Below are 14973 nucleotides of genomic sequence, written 5' to 3'. Positions count from 1 at the left end.
TATTGGTTGGTTGATTAATTGATTCTTTTTTAACTTAAAATAATTAAATTAATTAACCTTTTTATTTTGAAATAATTTTACATATACAGAGAGATTGTTGATAGTACACTGTAAAGAGTTCCTTTATAATGTTAAAACTTTCTTTTGATATTAACCAATTTTCATAACAAAGTAACATTTGCTAAAATTAGGAGATTAGCATTGGGTCACTAGCATTAACAAAATTTCAGAATTTTCAGATTTCACAAATTATACCATTCATGTACTTTTTGTTGTTTTAGGATCTAATCTAGCATACTGTTTGTATTTAAACCTTCCATACTTTTTTTCCTAGTACTTTTATTAAGTTTGATATGTGTTGATTTATGTACACATTTTTAAACCTTCCAAACTTCTTGTTCTGAAAAATGGTAACATGCAGAAAAAAAAGAGTGAATAAATAATATAACAAACCTACGTACCCAATCCCTGGATTTATCGGTTATTATTTTGCTTCATACATTTTTTGGCTAAATTTTATTTTAAAGTAAATTGTAGATATTATAACATTTTATTCTTATGCAAACCCAAAACAGAACATTTTTTTTATTAGTTGTTCAAGACAATACAATGATCTTGACATATCATACATTTGATTCAAATGGGGTATGAATTCTTATTTTTCCATGTGTACAGATTGCAGGATCACATTGGTTATACAGCCACATTTATACATACAGCAATATTAGTGTCTGTTGTATTCTGTTGCCCTTTCTATCTCCCCCTCCTCTCCTCTCCCCTCCCATCACCTCTCTCTACCCAATCTACTGTGACACATTTCTCTCTTTTTTTTTCCTCTTCCCCCTCACACTATCATATATGTAATTTTGTATAACAATGAGGGTCTCCTTCCTTTTTCCATGCAATTTCCCTTCTCCCTCCTATTCCCTCCCACCTCTTGTCCCTGTTTAGTGGTAATCTTCTTCTCATGCTCTTCTTCCCTACTCTAAAACAGAACATTTTTATAATAAAATAATATTATTATCACATTTCACAATTAAAACGTTGTAATAGTAATTCTATTGTATCATACACAATGTAGTGTGTATTCAGATTTCCTTATTTGTCCTCAGAATAATTTATGTTTAGTCTATTCCCCCCTCACCCAGTATTGGGGATTAAATATTCTCCTCCTCACCCAGTATTGGGGATTAAACCTGGGGTGCTGTCCCACTGAACCACATCCCTATCCCTTTTTATTTTTTTAATTTGAGACAGCCTCACTAAGTTGCTGAGACTCACCTTGAACTTGGGATCCTGCTTCAGTGTCCTGGGCCTCTGGGGTTTCATGCATGTGCCACTGTGTTGGTTTTAACCATTCACTTGTTGAAGACTCTAGGTTAGTAGTTCTGTGAACTGTGAACTTAAGAAGCTTTAGTATGGAACTGAGGAGCATTTGCCTGGATTTAATACCTAGCCCTAAAAAGAATGAAAAAAAGAAAAATAAACAATATACTTTAATGTGCATGTGATCTACCCACTGGGATCTTGTACAAAATGCTTATCCTATAAACTTTTTTTTCCCCCTGGTACTAGTCAAATTTAGGAACTTGCTCACGTTAGGTAAGTGTTCTACCACTGGGCTACATCCCAGGTCTTTTTTTTTTAGTACCCAAGGGATTGAATCCCGGGGCAGTTAACTACTGAGCCACATCCTGAGCTCTTTTTATTTAATTTAAAAATTTTATTTTTTTGTGGTAATGGGGATTGAACTCGGGGCCACTCGACCACTGAACCTGATCCCCAGTCCTATTTTGTATATTATTTAGAGACAGACTCTCACTGAGTTGTTCAGCACCTCGCCTTTTGCTGAGGCTGGCTTTCAACTTGTGATCCTCCTGTCTCAGCCTCCTGAGCTGCTGGGATTTTAGGCGGGCTGGCAGCTCTTTTTATTTTTTATTTTGAAACTGAATCTCGCTAAGTTGCTTAGGGCCTTGCTAAATTGCTGAAGCTAGCTTTGAACTTGTGATCCTCCTGTCTCAGCCTTCTGAGCTGCTGGGATTACAGGTGTGCACCATCATACCCTGCTTTCATCCCAGTCTATTTTTAGATTTTATTTTGAGACAAGCTCTTATTAAATTGCTCAGGCTTGCCTCAAGTTTGCAATCTTCCTGTTTCAGCCTCAGGTATGTACCACTGTGTCTGACTTAAAATGTTTTTTTCTTAACAGTTCAGGATTGGATGGGATAAATTTGCTTTTCTAGCTAGCTCCTGTGTTTTCACATATTGCTGGTGTTTACACAACAATTTGAGTAGGAAGGCTATAGAATATCCTTTCTGGATTTATGTGATTGCATGTGTATGCAATAAGTTTTAACTTACTTATTCTGTAAACTAGAGGTTACAACTGAGGTTCTCTGCTCCAGGATATTTAGTCATGTCTTGAGATATTTCTTATTTTCTTTCTTTTCTTTTTTTCTTAAAGAGAGAGTGAGAGAGGAGAGAGAGAGAGAGAGCGAGAGAGAGAATTTTTAATATTTATTTTATAGTTCTTGGCGGACACAACATCTTTGTTGGTATGTGTTGCTGAGGATCGAACCCGGGCCGCACGCATGCCAGGCGAGCGCCCTACCGCTTGAGCCACATCCCCAGCCCTTCTTATTTTCTTAAATGGGTAATGGGAAGAAGGTATGAAGCTGGTATGTAGTGGGTAGAAATCAGGAATTTTTCTAAATGTCCCACAATGCAGAAAGTAGTCCCTCAAAATATTAATGGTGCCTACATGGAACTAGCAATGGAATCACTATATGACCCAGCTATTTCACTCTTTGGTAGAATCATACTATAGTGATACAGCCACTTCAAAGTTTATAGCAGCACAATTCACAATTATCATGGAATTAACCTAGATATGTGTTATAGATGAATAGATGAAGAAATTGTGGTATATACACACAATGGAGTTTTACTCAGCCGTAAAGAAGAATGGAATTATGGCATTTGCTTGTAAATGGATGGAAATGGAGAACATCAGGGTAAATGAAATGAGCCAGTATTAGAAAATCAAGGGTAAACTCATATGTGGAAGCTAGAATAAAATAAAGAAAAGGAGGAGAGGATTGGATATCATAAAGATAAAGGGAAGATCAGTAGAAGAGAAGAAGATTAGGAAGGAGAGAGGAAGGATGGGAAAGGGGAGGAAATGCAGAAAAGATTTAAAAAATCATGCTATGTGTATCTATAAATATACCAATAAAAATAAATAAACAGAAGAATGAAAGGAAGATCAGTAGAATAGATGAAGGAGAACAGGAAGGGAGGAGGAGTGAGAAAAGTGGGGAACATGAACTTAAATTCTATGCATTACAAATTAGGATAAACCCAACTACTGTGTTTAACTATAATGCTGTATTAATTAAAAAAAAAAAAAAAAGGTGCCTGCATTGAGAAGCCCTGCTTTGAAGACTTAGTTGAATCTTTTTTAGTAAGATTGTCTCGTTGATGCTTTGTACCTCACATGTATTGCAGCAGGACAGAGATGAGTCTGGTGTCCCTGCAGTGTCACTGAGTAAGGGGGCATTTTTGTTTTTATTTTTTAATTAGCTTATCATACTGGAAATTGAACCCAGGAGCATTCTGCCTTGGAGCTAAAGACCCAGCTCTTTTTAAAATTTTATTTTGAGATAGGGTCTTGCCAAAGCTGGCCTCAAACTTGTGATCCTTCCCTCCTGAGTTGCTGGGATTATAGGCATGTATCACTGTTTCCAGCTATTTTCATTTTTTAAAATTAAATTTATTAAAATCATAATTTATTTTATATTGCAAGGGGACTGGGAATTGATGCCAGGGGCACTTTACCACTGAGCTATATCTCCTGTTCTTTTTATTTTTATTTTGAGACAGGGCATTGCTAAATTGCCAAGGCTGGCCTTGAATTTGCTGTCCTCCTGCCTCAGTATCCTGAATCACTGGAATTATAGGCGAGCACCAACATTCCTAGCTTAAATTAAATTTACTTACTTATTTTTATTTTTTTTGGTACTAGAGATTTGACTTAGGGTTGCTTTATTACTGAATTACATACCCAACCCTGTTTGTTTGTTTGTTACTAAGGATTGAACTCAAGGGAGCTTAACCACTGAGCCATAGCTCAGACACTTTTTATTTATTTTATTAGTAAGATTGTCTCGTTGATGCTTTGTACCTCACATGTATCTCAGCAGGACAGAGGTGAATCTGGTGTCCCTGCAGTGTCACTGAGTAAGTAGCTCAGTGGTAGAGATCCCCTGGGTTTAATCCTTGGTACTGCAAAATAAAAAAGTGTAAGTACTTTATTAACTATAATTTTATTTTTAATTAGTATTGATAAGTTCTAAAGAGTGACAGAAATTGTGGAAACTTTTTAGGCAATTTTTTTTTCTTTTTTTTTTTTTGTGGTGCTAGGGATTGAACCTAGGGCCTTGTGCATACAAGGCAGACACTCTATTAACTGAGCTATATTCCCAGCCCTTAGGCAATTTTTAAGATAACCTTTTCCCCTGTGGTACTGAGGATTGAATCCAGGGACACTCTGCTACTGAACTACTTCCCCAGCCTTATTTATCTATTTATTTAAAAAATTTTGAGTTAGAGTCTTGTTCAGTTGCCCAGGCTAGCCATGAACTTTTGTCTTCTAGCCCCAGCCTCCTGATTGCTGGGATTACAGGCATGAATGATCAAGACTGGCCTTTTAAAAATTTTATTTTGATACAGGATCTCACTAAGTTGCCCAGACTGACCTTAAATTTGTGATCTTCCTGCCTTAGTTAGCCTCCTGAATAGTTAAGGTTATAGGCATGTAACACTATGCTTAGCTTGGATTACCATTTTATGTAGTTTAAAAAATAACATAGGTTTATCACAGGAAGTTTGAAAAAATATAAAATGGCACAAGGTAGAAAATATTAGCAGCTCCACTGTCCTGTTAAGATGATGATAAGGGGCTGGGGGTTGTGACTCAGCGGTAGAGCACTTGCCTAGCACGTGTGAGGCTCTGGGTTTGATCCTCAGCACCACATTAAAAAAAAAAAAGGTTTATATAAAAAAAAGATGATGATAAGTTGGTAATTAAGCTGGGTGCAGTGTCGTCTGTCTGTATTCCCAGAGTCTTGGAAGGCTGAGGCTGGAGGATTGAGAGTTCAAAGCCAGCCTCAGCAAAATGGAAGCACTAAGCAACTCAGTGAGACCCTGTCTCTAAATAAAATACAAAATGGGGCTGGCTGGCGATGTGGCTCAGGTTGAGTACCCTTGAGTTCAATCCCTGGTACCTGGTCCCACGCCCCCACCAAAAAAGATGGTAATTATTTTGTTTATTCCAGACTTACCGTGTATGGGGTACTATTTTAGGGCCTTTATATAACTTGATTCAGTTAAATAACACAACATCCTTATGAAATAGTTACTTTTATCCCATTTTATGGTTGTAGAAGTTTGTACACAGAGTTTAGGTAACTTACCCAAAGACAATGAAATATGCTGGGTTTGATGCAGTCTAAATCAGAGTCTGCTTTTAATCACTGTATTCTTCAACCTAATACTGATTGTATTTTAAATTATTTGTTGATCTTTTTCTTTATTTTAAATTAACATAATATATCTTTCTGGGATTTAGTGTGTTATTTCAGTACAGTAAGCCAGGCATCGAAAGACAGATGTCACATGATATCACTTATATTTGGAATCTAAAAAAATTGAGCCCATAGAAGTAGAGAACAGAGTAGTGGTTACCACAGGCTGGGGAAGACAGGGAAGTAGGGTATGTGAGGATGATTGCATACCAGTTATAAAGTGACAACCAAATAAAAGGAATAAGTTTTGGTGTTTTAATACACAGAATGAATATTATTAACAATATTATTGAACTTTTTTTGGGTGGTGTATCTCTTGGGAGAATTTTCTGAAAGTGATGGGCCATCTTCTTTCTCAACACCTTCAGTCATCCCTCGTACAGATAAATGCTGCATACCAGTTCAGTGGGATCCTGGAGCTCTTTTGGCTTAAAAAAAAAAAAAAAAATATATATATATATATATAATTATATCTATATGATAAATATTAATGCATTTGAATATAATTACAAATATATAAGAGATGTAAATTAGGAATATGAATTATTAATGTAGACTAATGGTTTATGTTATATATTATTATTATGTTAAATTTTTTTTTATGTCATTAAAATGTCTTTCCAACATTTCCCAGAGTGAATGAAATGATACAAGATCATTTTAGGAAAATCACAATATAGTTAAGTAAAGAGCAATACCCTCAATTCTATCTTCTAGATACACTCATCACCAACTTGGTGAATCAATCCGTGTTCTATGTTTATAGAAACAAAAATTAATTTTCACAGAGTTGTAATCACACATTCCATTGATTTTTTTTAACCTACTGTTTTATTTTTAATTTTTTAAAAAAAATTTAAATTGTAGTTGGACAGACTCTTTTGTTTTCTTTTCCTGAGGATCGAACCCAGGGCCTCATACATGCCAGGCAAGGGCTCTACCACTGAGCCACAACCCCAGCTCCCCTCTGCTGTTTTATACCTGCATTTTCCTACTTACTTTATCATCATTCCATGTCAAACACTCTACTTCTATAGTACCTTTTTTTTATTGCTATTTAGACATTCTTTTGGTTACTATTGTTAAACGTTTAGGTGATTTCCAACTTTTTACTATCGTCATTACCAGTGAACAGTCTGTTTTTTCCTAGATACTGGAGATTGAACTCAGAAGCACTTTACCCCTGAGCTACATCCCTAGTCCTTTTTTAAAAAAGTAATTTAACCTTTATTTTATTTATTTGTTTGTTGTTGTTTATTTATTTTTATGTGGTGCTGAGGATGGAACCTAGGGACTCACCCATCTTAGGCAAGCAATCTACCACTGAGCTATACTCCAGCCCCTCCCTCCTTTTAAAATTTTTTGGTTTTTTTTAGTTTGTTCTTTTTAGTTATACATCCCAGTCCTTTTAATTTTCATTTTGAGACAGAGTATTGATAAGTTCTTGAGGTTGGTCTTGAACTTGTAATGCTTCTGCCTCAGCCTATGGAGTTGAGATTACAGGTGAGTGCCACTGTGCCTGACAATAAACAAATAAATTTAAAAAATATATAAAGGATAGGGATATAGCTTAGTGGTTGCCTATCCTGTAAAGCCTTGTGTTTAATCTCTCTCTCTCTCTCTCTCTCTCTCTCTCTCTCTCTCTCTCTCTCTCTCTCTCTCTCTCTCTCTCTCTTTCTCACACACACACACACACACACACACACACACACAGCCATACACACAAAATGATTAAAGGGAAGTATATATATTTTTAGAATTTTAATTTATTATTATTTTTGGAATACATTCATGTGGTTCTAATTTTTAAAGTATACAGAGTGTACGATAGGCAGATTCCCACCCAACCCTTTGTTCTTTTTTTTTTTTTAATACCTTTATTTTATTTATTTATTTTTGTGTGGTGCTGAGGATTGAACTCAGGGCCTTGCATGTGCTAGGTGAGTGCTCTACCACTGAGCCACAACCCCAACCTCCCCTTTGTTATCTAGCTTTCTGATCTGGGTGTATTTGTTGGATATATCTGGAATATGGATGTTCCTTTTTAAGGTTTTTAATATGTACCCCCTAATTGCAATTTATCAAAGTTTACATGCCCTCAACAGTATGTATAGATCTTAATATCCCTGCCCAACTTTAGGCATTGACATAATATCAATGTGTTTTTTCCTTTTTTTTTTTTAAATACTGGGATTGAATCTAGGGATGCTTTACTGAGCTACATTCCCAGCTCCATTTAAATTTTTAAAAAATTAAAAAAAATTTTTTTAGTTGTAGATGGATACTTTTATTTTATTTATTTTTATGTAGTGCTGAGGATTGAACCCAGTACCTCACATATGCTAGGCAAGTGCTCTACCACTAAGCTACAACCTCAGCCCCCATTTTTTTTTTTTTTTTTTTAGTTTTAGGTGGACACAATATCTTTATTTTTATTTTTATGTGGTGTTGAGGATCAAACCCAGCGCCCTGCACATGCTAGACAAGCGCGTTACCACTTGAGCCACATCCCCAGCCCTCAGCCCCCATTTTTTAAATTTTTATTTTGAGATGAGGTCTTACTAATGCCAAGGCTGGCCTTGAAGTTGTGATCCTCCTCCTAAGTTCCTGAGTTACTGGGATTACAGCTGTGTGCCGTTGCACTTGGCTTATTTTCATGTATTTAAAAAAATTTAGAATTTATATAACTATTGACTGGGGCTATAGCTTAGTGGTATGCAAGGTTCTGGATAATTTATATGAATATTAATGTCATCATAATTTATATGAATATTAATATCATCACATTTATTTATTTTTAAAAAGATTTATTTTTAGTTGTAGTTGCACACAGTACCTTTATTTTATTTGTTTATTTTTATGTGGTGCTGAGAATCAAACCCAGGGCCTTGCACATGCTAGGTGGACGCTCTTCCCCTGAGCCACAACCCCAGCCCCATCACATTTCTTTATGTTTGTTGAATACAGTCAACTTTATTATTATGTAGTGAATTTCCCTGACTCTAGGAATCCTGTCTTCCTTTTTCCTTGAGTCTCTGTAAGAGACTTGATATCCTGTTAATAATTACTGCTTGATATCTCTTTTTTGATAATACTATTTTCAGAGTGGTTGTGCAGAATGAGAGAAGAGAAGAATGGACTTCACTTCTAGTGACCATTAAAAAGCTCTTCATCCAGTATCCAGTTTTGGTGCGACTGGAACAGGCAGGTACTGCATTTATATGATAGGAGGTGGGGTGGGGAGAGGAAGTGTAGGATGGAGGCTAGAGATTAAAAGAAGTTCATGCTTATTTCTCTTCCATTGCCATTTGACGTTTCTGCTTCTAATCAGGTTTTTATTTCTGATTGGATGCATTTGTTCATTACATATGCAGTTAAGTTGAACAGTGTCCCTAATACAGGTGAGGCGGAAATCCTATAGAACCAGATACCTTTCACTATTTTTTTTTCAATTTGTTCTTTTTAGTTATATATGAAAGTAGAGTGTTTTTTGACATGTTATATATACATGGAGTATAACTTAGTTATATATGACAGTAGAGTATATTTTGACATGTTATATATATATTTTTTTTAATTATTTTTTTTTGGTATTTGGCAGACATAACATCTTAGTTTTGTATGTGGTGCTGAAGATCGAACCCAGGCTGCACGCATGCTAGGCGAGCGCGCTACCGCTTGAGCCACATCCCCAGCCCCATATATATATATATATATATATATACACATGGAGTATATATATATATATATATATATATATATATACACATGGAGTATAACTTCCATTCTTGTGGTTATACATGTGGAGTTATACTTTTCACGTATTCACATATGAACATTATAAAGTTATGTCAGGTTCATTCTACTGCCTTTCCTCTTCTCATCCTCCACACCCACTTCTCTTCATTCCCCTTTGTCTAATCCAGTGAACTTCTATCCCCCTGCCCCCATACTTATTGTGTTAGCATCTGCATATCAGAGAGAACTTTTGGCCTTTGGTTTTTTGGATTGGCTTATTTCAATTAACATGATCCTTCTACTAATTTTTTAAGAATTCATTTTTCATAAGCACACTTCTGTAATCCCAGTGACTTGGGAGGCTGAGGTAGGAGGATTGCAAATTCAAGGACAGCCTAGGCAATTTAGGGACATCCTGTCTCAAAATTAAAATTAAAAGGATTGGGTATGTAGCTCAGTGATAAAATACCTCTGGGTTCAATCCCCAGTAGAAAAATAATTTTTTTCATCTTTCATGAGATGTTTTTCCTTCTCTTTTTGCTTCAGAGGGCTTTCCTCAAGGAGATAATTCTACCTCAGCACAAGGAAACTACCTAGAGGCCATCAATCTGTCATTCAATGGTAAGTACAGACACCAGCCACAGCCAGCATCTTATTTGGTATATGATTATAGACTTTACTGATGCCCAGAGTTCCAGACCTAGTCAATGATGCCTCCATCCACCCACTCCCCAAATTAATTCTAAGTAGTGACTTCTGATTAGTTGGTCTTAATGACCAACACTTACCTTTTGAGTCTTCTGTTAGGAAATTAATTTTGTAGTCTCATAATGAACTGGAGGAAATCTTCCTTTGGTTCTTTTTATTTTTTCAATACTACAAACTGTATTCTTATTTTTCAACTCATCCCTCAACTGCTTCTGGGTAATTTTTAAAAATTACTTAAAATAGCAAAGGAGTCAGGCACAGTGGCAAACGCCTGTCATCCCAGTGGCTCAGGAGGCTGCAGGAGAATTCGTGAGTTCAAAGCCAGCCTCAGCAAAATTGAGGTGCTAAGCAACTCTGTGAGACCCTGTCTATAAATAAAAGACAAAGTAGGGCTGGAGATGTGGTTCAGTGGTTAAGTGCCCCTGAGTTCAATCCTTGGTACCCATCCCCCGAAAAGCAAAGGAAAGACAGTGGAATGAATCTGATACAGTTTTCCCATGTACACATATGAAAATAATACAGTGAATCCCACCACCATGTATATCCATAAGAATGGGACTCTAACCTAGAATAAGATATATTCCAACTTATGTAATTATATCATGATGGATTCTGCTGTTGAATGTAACTAAAAAGAACCAATTAAAAAAAAAAAAGAAAAACAAAAGGAAAAATTAATAAAAGTAGGGGCTGGGGTTGTGGCTCAGTGGTAGAGCGCATGCCTCGCAGGCGTGAGGCACAGGGTTTGGTCCTCAGCACCACATAAAAGTAAAATGAAGATATTGGGTCCACCTACAACTAAAAAATAAATATTAAAAAAAATAAATAAAAGTATAGAATGGTATATCAAATAAGAAAAAGTCACTCCCCTATCAGTACTTTTCAAGAGGAGTCAAGTGTTAGGAAATGTGGTGTGATTTCCTTCCTAAGGATCATTGTCCTTGTGTTTTTGTGGTAGCTGAGATACTATTATTTGCCAATAACAGAAACCTTCTGAGTTGGTTTAAATGAAAAGAAATTTATGTGAAGATGCAGGGACTTGATGAGGCAGATTGAAAAGACATGAATTCATTGCTTGAGAAGGTGGGGATCTTGGTGTCTCAGAAATAACATCAGCAGGAATTTGTGGAGCCACATTTAGTCCCTAGCAACCTGCCTGTCTCTGCTTTCTGTTCAGAAATCTACATTTTGGCCGAAGGAATCTGCCAGAAGCAGCTCCAGGGAAGCAGCTCCAGATTGATGTCAGCTTGACACTGGACTGGGTGGAAGTGATATATTTTCACTTCACTTTGTATATTACCTTCCCAAGTGTCTGTATTCAGATGCAGGAGAATTCTAGAGGATGGTGTTACTTATTTAATTGTACATATATATTTGGTACTTGAACTTGAACCTGAGAGTTCTTTACCACTGAGCTACATCCCCAGCCCTTTTTATTTTTTATTTTGAGATAGGGATTTACTGAGTTACTGAGTGTCTTACTAAATTGATGAAGTTGGCCTAATTTTTCTTCTGTCTCAGCCTCCTGAATACCTGGGATTATAGGCATGTGCCATTGTGCCCAACAAGAGTTTCGTGTAATTTATTAGTAAATCTATTTGTCAAGTTTGAATATCACTGATTTTCCATAGTAAGAATTTCAGAGTCCAGAAATAAAAATTTGCCAGATTTACAAAGTTATCCCAAGCTTTTGGTTTAATATTTTAAATATTGTCTAAAATAAATATTTGATTTTGGAAGTTTCAGTACAGACTCCTTGATGGGTTATTAAATTTATGGCATGAAATTTGAGCATTTAGGCTGCACAAGGCAAATATTAAGCATTGATAAGGGGGATTGACAAAAGTAACAGTAATATAGTCCTTTGTTGAGGGAGTTGTTAATGTAAAAGAGGAAAGACATATACATTTTAGCTAGAATTCAGGTCAGAGAGTGGCAATAGCTATTATCAAAATATGCATAAAATGCTCAGAGCACAGAGATACTTGCTAGTAACTAGTTTTTGAAAAACTGTTAACATTATTGGGGAATTTTTGTTTTCTTTCAAGTGTTTGACAAGCACTATATCAACCGCAACTTTGACCGGACTGGGCAGATGTCTGTGGTGATCACGCCTGGGGTGGGTGTCTTTGAAGTGGACCGCCTACTCATGATTTTGACCAAACAACGGATGATAGATAATGGTAACACTGTCTTGTTTGTACTGTCTCTTGTGTTCAGGGTCTGACTTGTCCTTAGATCTCAGAGTTTTTATTGACTTTAGAGTTATGAGAAGCTCTACAAGGTGTTCTGTGTGTCATCTTTCTTAGTGTATTTTTTTTTTGGGGGGGGAGGGGGGATTGGACCCAGGGCCTCATACATACTAGGCAAGCTCTGTACCACTGAGCTACATTCCCAGTCCTTTTTATATTGAGACAAGGTCTTCCTAAGTTGCCCTGACTGGCCTCAGACTTATAATTCTCCTGCCTCAGCCTTCTGAGTGGCTGAGATTATAGGTTTGCACCACTGTATCTGGCCCTTCCTCAGAATTTTTAAATATGTTAGTGTATCTTGTTTATCTCTAAAGGGAATGTCTGGTATTCTGAGTTTTCAAACATATTTGACACTAGGAACTCCTTTCTAGGGGAGATTATTTTAAAAGACAAACATGCCATCAGTTTATGTTTGGTGGAAGCATTAGTAAATCATCTGGTCCAATCCTCTTTCTTTGATGTGCCATGCATCCCTATCTTGGATCTGTATTCCCAGTTTGATTTGTGTATCATCAAAGAGATAGAATTCAGAAAGTAAATCATGATTGCCAATAAAGAAGCCCTGGGGCTATGGATGTAGCTCAGGGGTAGAGTGCTTGCCTAGTATGTATAAATCTCTGGGTTCAATACCTAGCACCACACAAAAAAAAGAAAAAAGTTCTGTTAAGTGATCTAGATTGTTTTATATTATCAAGATTATAAGATTCCTTTTACTTCTTGATCTTAAAACTTGAATAAAGGAGCCCTTGTCATTTTTCATGAATCATGACCTGGAAGGCACTCAGGCTAATTTTCAAGCACTGAATAGTATGACAGGATTCAATAGAGGAAAAAATAGACAAAATGCATCTGTTTACTGTGCTGAGTAGGCAGTACTACCGAGGTTAAGTAGAATGGTATGCTGACTTGGCTTCAGACCAGGCTAAATAACATCATTAATAGATTGGAAAACTAATCTCTGCTGTTCCCCTCCCCTTACTCTTTTTTAGGAATTGGTGTAGACTTGGTGTGCATGGGAGAGCAACCATTACATGCTGTCCCATTGTTCAAGGTGATTAGATTTTGAATTGTTTTCCCAAAGGCCAGTTGGAAAATAGTTAAAAACAGAAAAGGTGGAACAGTTCCTTGTCTGTCGTCTTTTCTAGCTTATCTTTGTGCTTTTTCCCTCACAGCTACACAATCGGAGTGCTCCTCGAGATTCTCGGCTGGGTGATGACTATAATATTCCTCATTGGATAAACCACAGGTAGGCATGATCAACAGTAGATGATAAGGATTTTTTTTATTGGTTGTTCACAACATTACAAAGCTCTTGACATATCATATTTCATACATTAGATTGAAGTGGGTTATGAACTCCCAATTTTACCCCAAATGCAGATTGCAGAATACAACAATTACTAATAGGGCATTATGTAAAATTGTGGATGTGTAACCGATGTGATTCTGCAGTCTGCATTTGGGATGATAAGGATTTTGAATAGTGTCCTTGCTGTTTTCTCTTTAACTCTGTTCTTTTTTTAAAATATATATAAATATATATATATATTTTAGCTGTTGATAGACCTTTATTTATTTATATGTGGTGCTGAGATTTGGACCCAGTGTCTCACACATGCCAGGCAAGGGCTCTACCACTCAGCCCCAGCCCCAGCCCTTTAACTCTGTTCTTATGGCACTAAACCTTTTGTCACAAGAATGTGGGACTGGGAATGTAGCTTAGTAGTAGAGCACTTGCCTAGCATTTGTAAAATCCTTGGCTTTGAGCACCACCACAATAACAACACGGGAGCTAAATTTCTAGCATTTACTTAACAATTCTCTATATGCAAAATTTCAGCAGTAATGTGGATCAGTTTATAGTGAAAAATAAAACAGGTCTTGAATACCATATTTCTGCTACTATTGCCAAGTCCTATTCCCAACTCCCACAGCCCCTAGCAGATCAACTTTGTGCCTGGCCCCCTCCATTTGTAGAAAAGTTCCCATGACCTTGTCCACATGAGATATAGTCTCAGTATCCGTGCTGATTTCAGCTCAGCCTCTTCTCCAAATAGGATATGGTCTCAGTGTTGCTGCTGATTCCAGCTCAGAGTACTTTCTTTCATCCCTCTGCTAATACCACTGCCTTATCCTGGTCCTCATTGTTTTCAACTATTACACTAATCTCATTGGTATGTCTATTTCTTTTTATGATGATGATGATGATGATAATGATTATTTGATACTGGGGATTGAACCCAGTGGCACTTTACCATTGAGCTACATACCCAGCCCTTTTTATTTTTTGAGACAAGAGTCTCTTTAAGTTGCTGAAGGTCTTGCTAAGTTGCTCAGGCTGGCCTTGAACTTTTGATTCTCCTGTCTCAGCCTCCCAAATATCTGGAATTGAAACATGTGCCATTGAACCCAACTGGTGTGTCTGTTTCTAATCTGTCCTTTCTTCAAACCATCCTTTAGGCCAAGGTTTTTCCACCTTGCCACTACTGACATTTTGGACTAGAAGAACATTTTTTTTGTTGTGGGGGATTGACCTGTGTATTGTAGAAAACTGAGCAGCATCCTTGACCTCTTCTTACGAGATACCAGTGGCTTAAACCCACAGTTGTGACAACCAAGAAGGTCTATAGACATTGCCATATGTTCCTTGGGTGCCCAGATCCTGCACCTCCATTTAGAAGCATTTCTTT

The 14973-nt window shown here is 36.7% G+C and overlaps 1 protein-coding gene across 29 annotated transcripts in view; it reads left to right on the top strand.

The window, feature by feature from the left end:
- Positions 1–14973, top strand: part of Depdc5 (DEP domain containing 5, GATOR1 subcomplex subunit) — a 155764-nt gene that overhangs the window by 34069 nt on the left and 106722 nt on the right. For all 29 annotated transcript variants that reach the window (XR_013434977.1, XR_013434980.1, XR_013434979.1 and 26 more), the window contains 5 exons: positions 8690–8793; positions 9870–9944; positions 12080–12214; positions 13273–13334; positions 13456–13529. Coding sequence is in view for 25 of the 29 variants with exons in the window: in XM_078039550.1 (XP_077895676.1) it covers positions 8690–8793; positions 9870–9944; positions 12080–12214; positions 13273–13334; positions 13456–13529 (450 nt within the window). In the remaining 4 variants the exon portion in view is untranslated. The remainder of the gene's footprint in view (positions 1–8689; positions 8794–9869; positions 9945–12079; positions 12215–13272; positions 13335–13455; positions 13530–14973) is intronic.

Source organism: Ictidomys tridecemlineatus, chromosome 2, assembly GCF_052094955.1.
Source record: "Ictidomys tridecemlineatus isolate mIctTri1 chromosome 2, mIctTri1.hap1, whole genome shotgun sequence".
NCBI classification, from domain to species: domain Eukaryota; kingdom Metazoa; phylum Chordata; class Mammalia; order Rodentia; family Sciuridae; genus Ictidomys; species Ictidomys tridecemlineatus.
The sequence above is the reverse complement of the archived record's forward strand: the minus strand, read 5'-3'. Positions and strand labels throughout refer to the sequence as shown.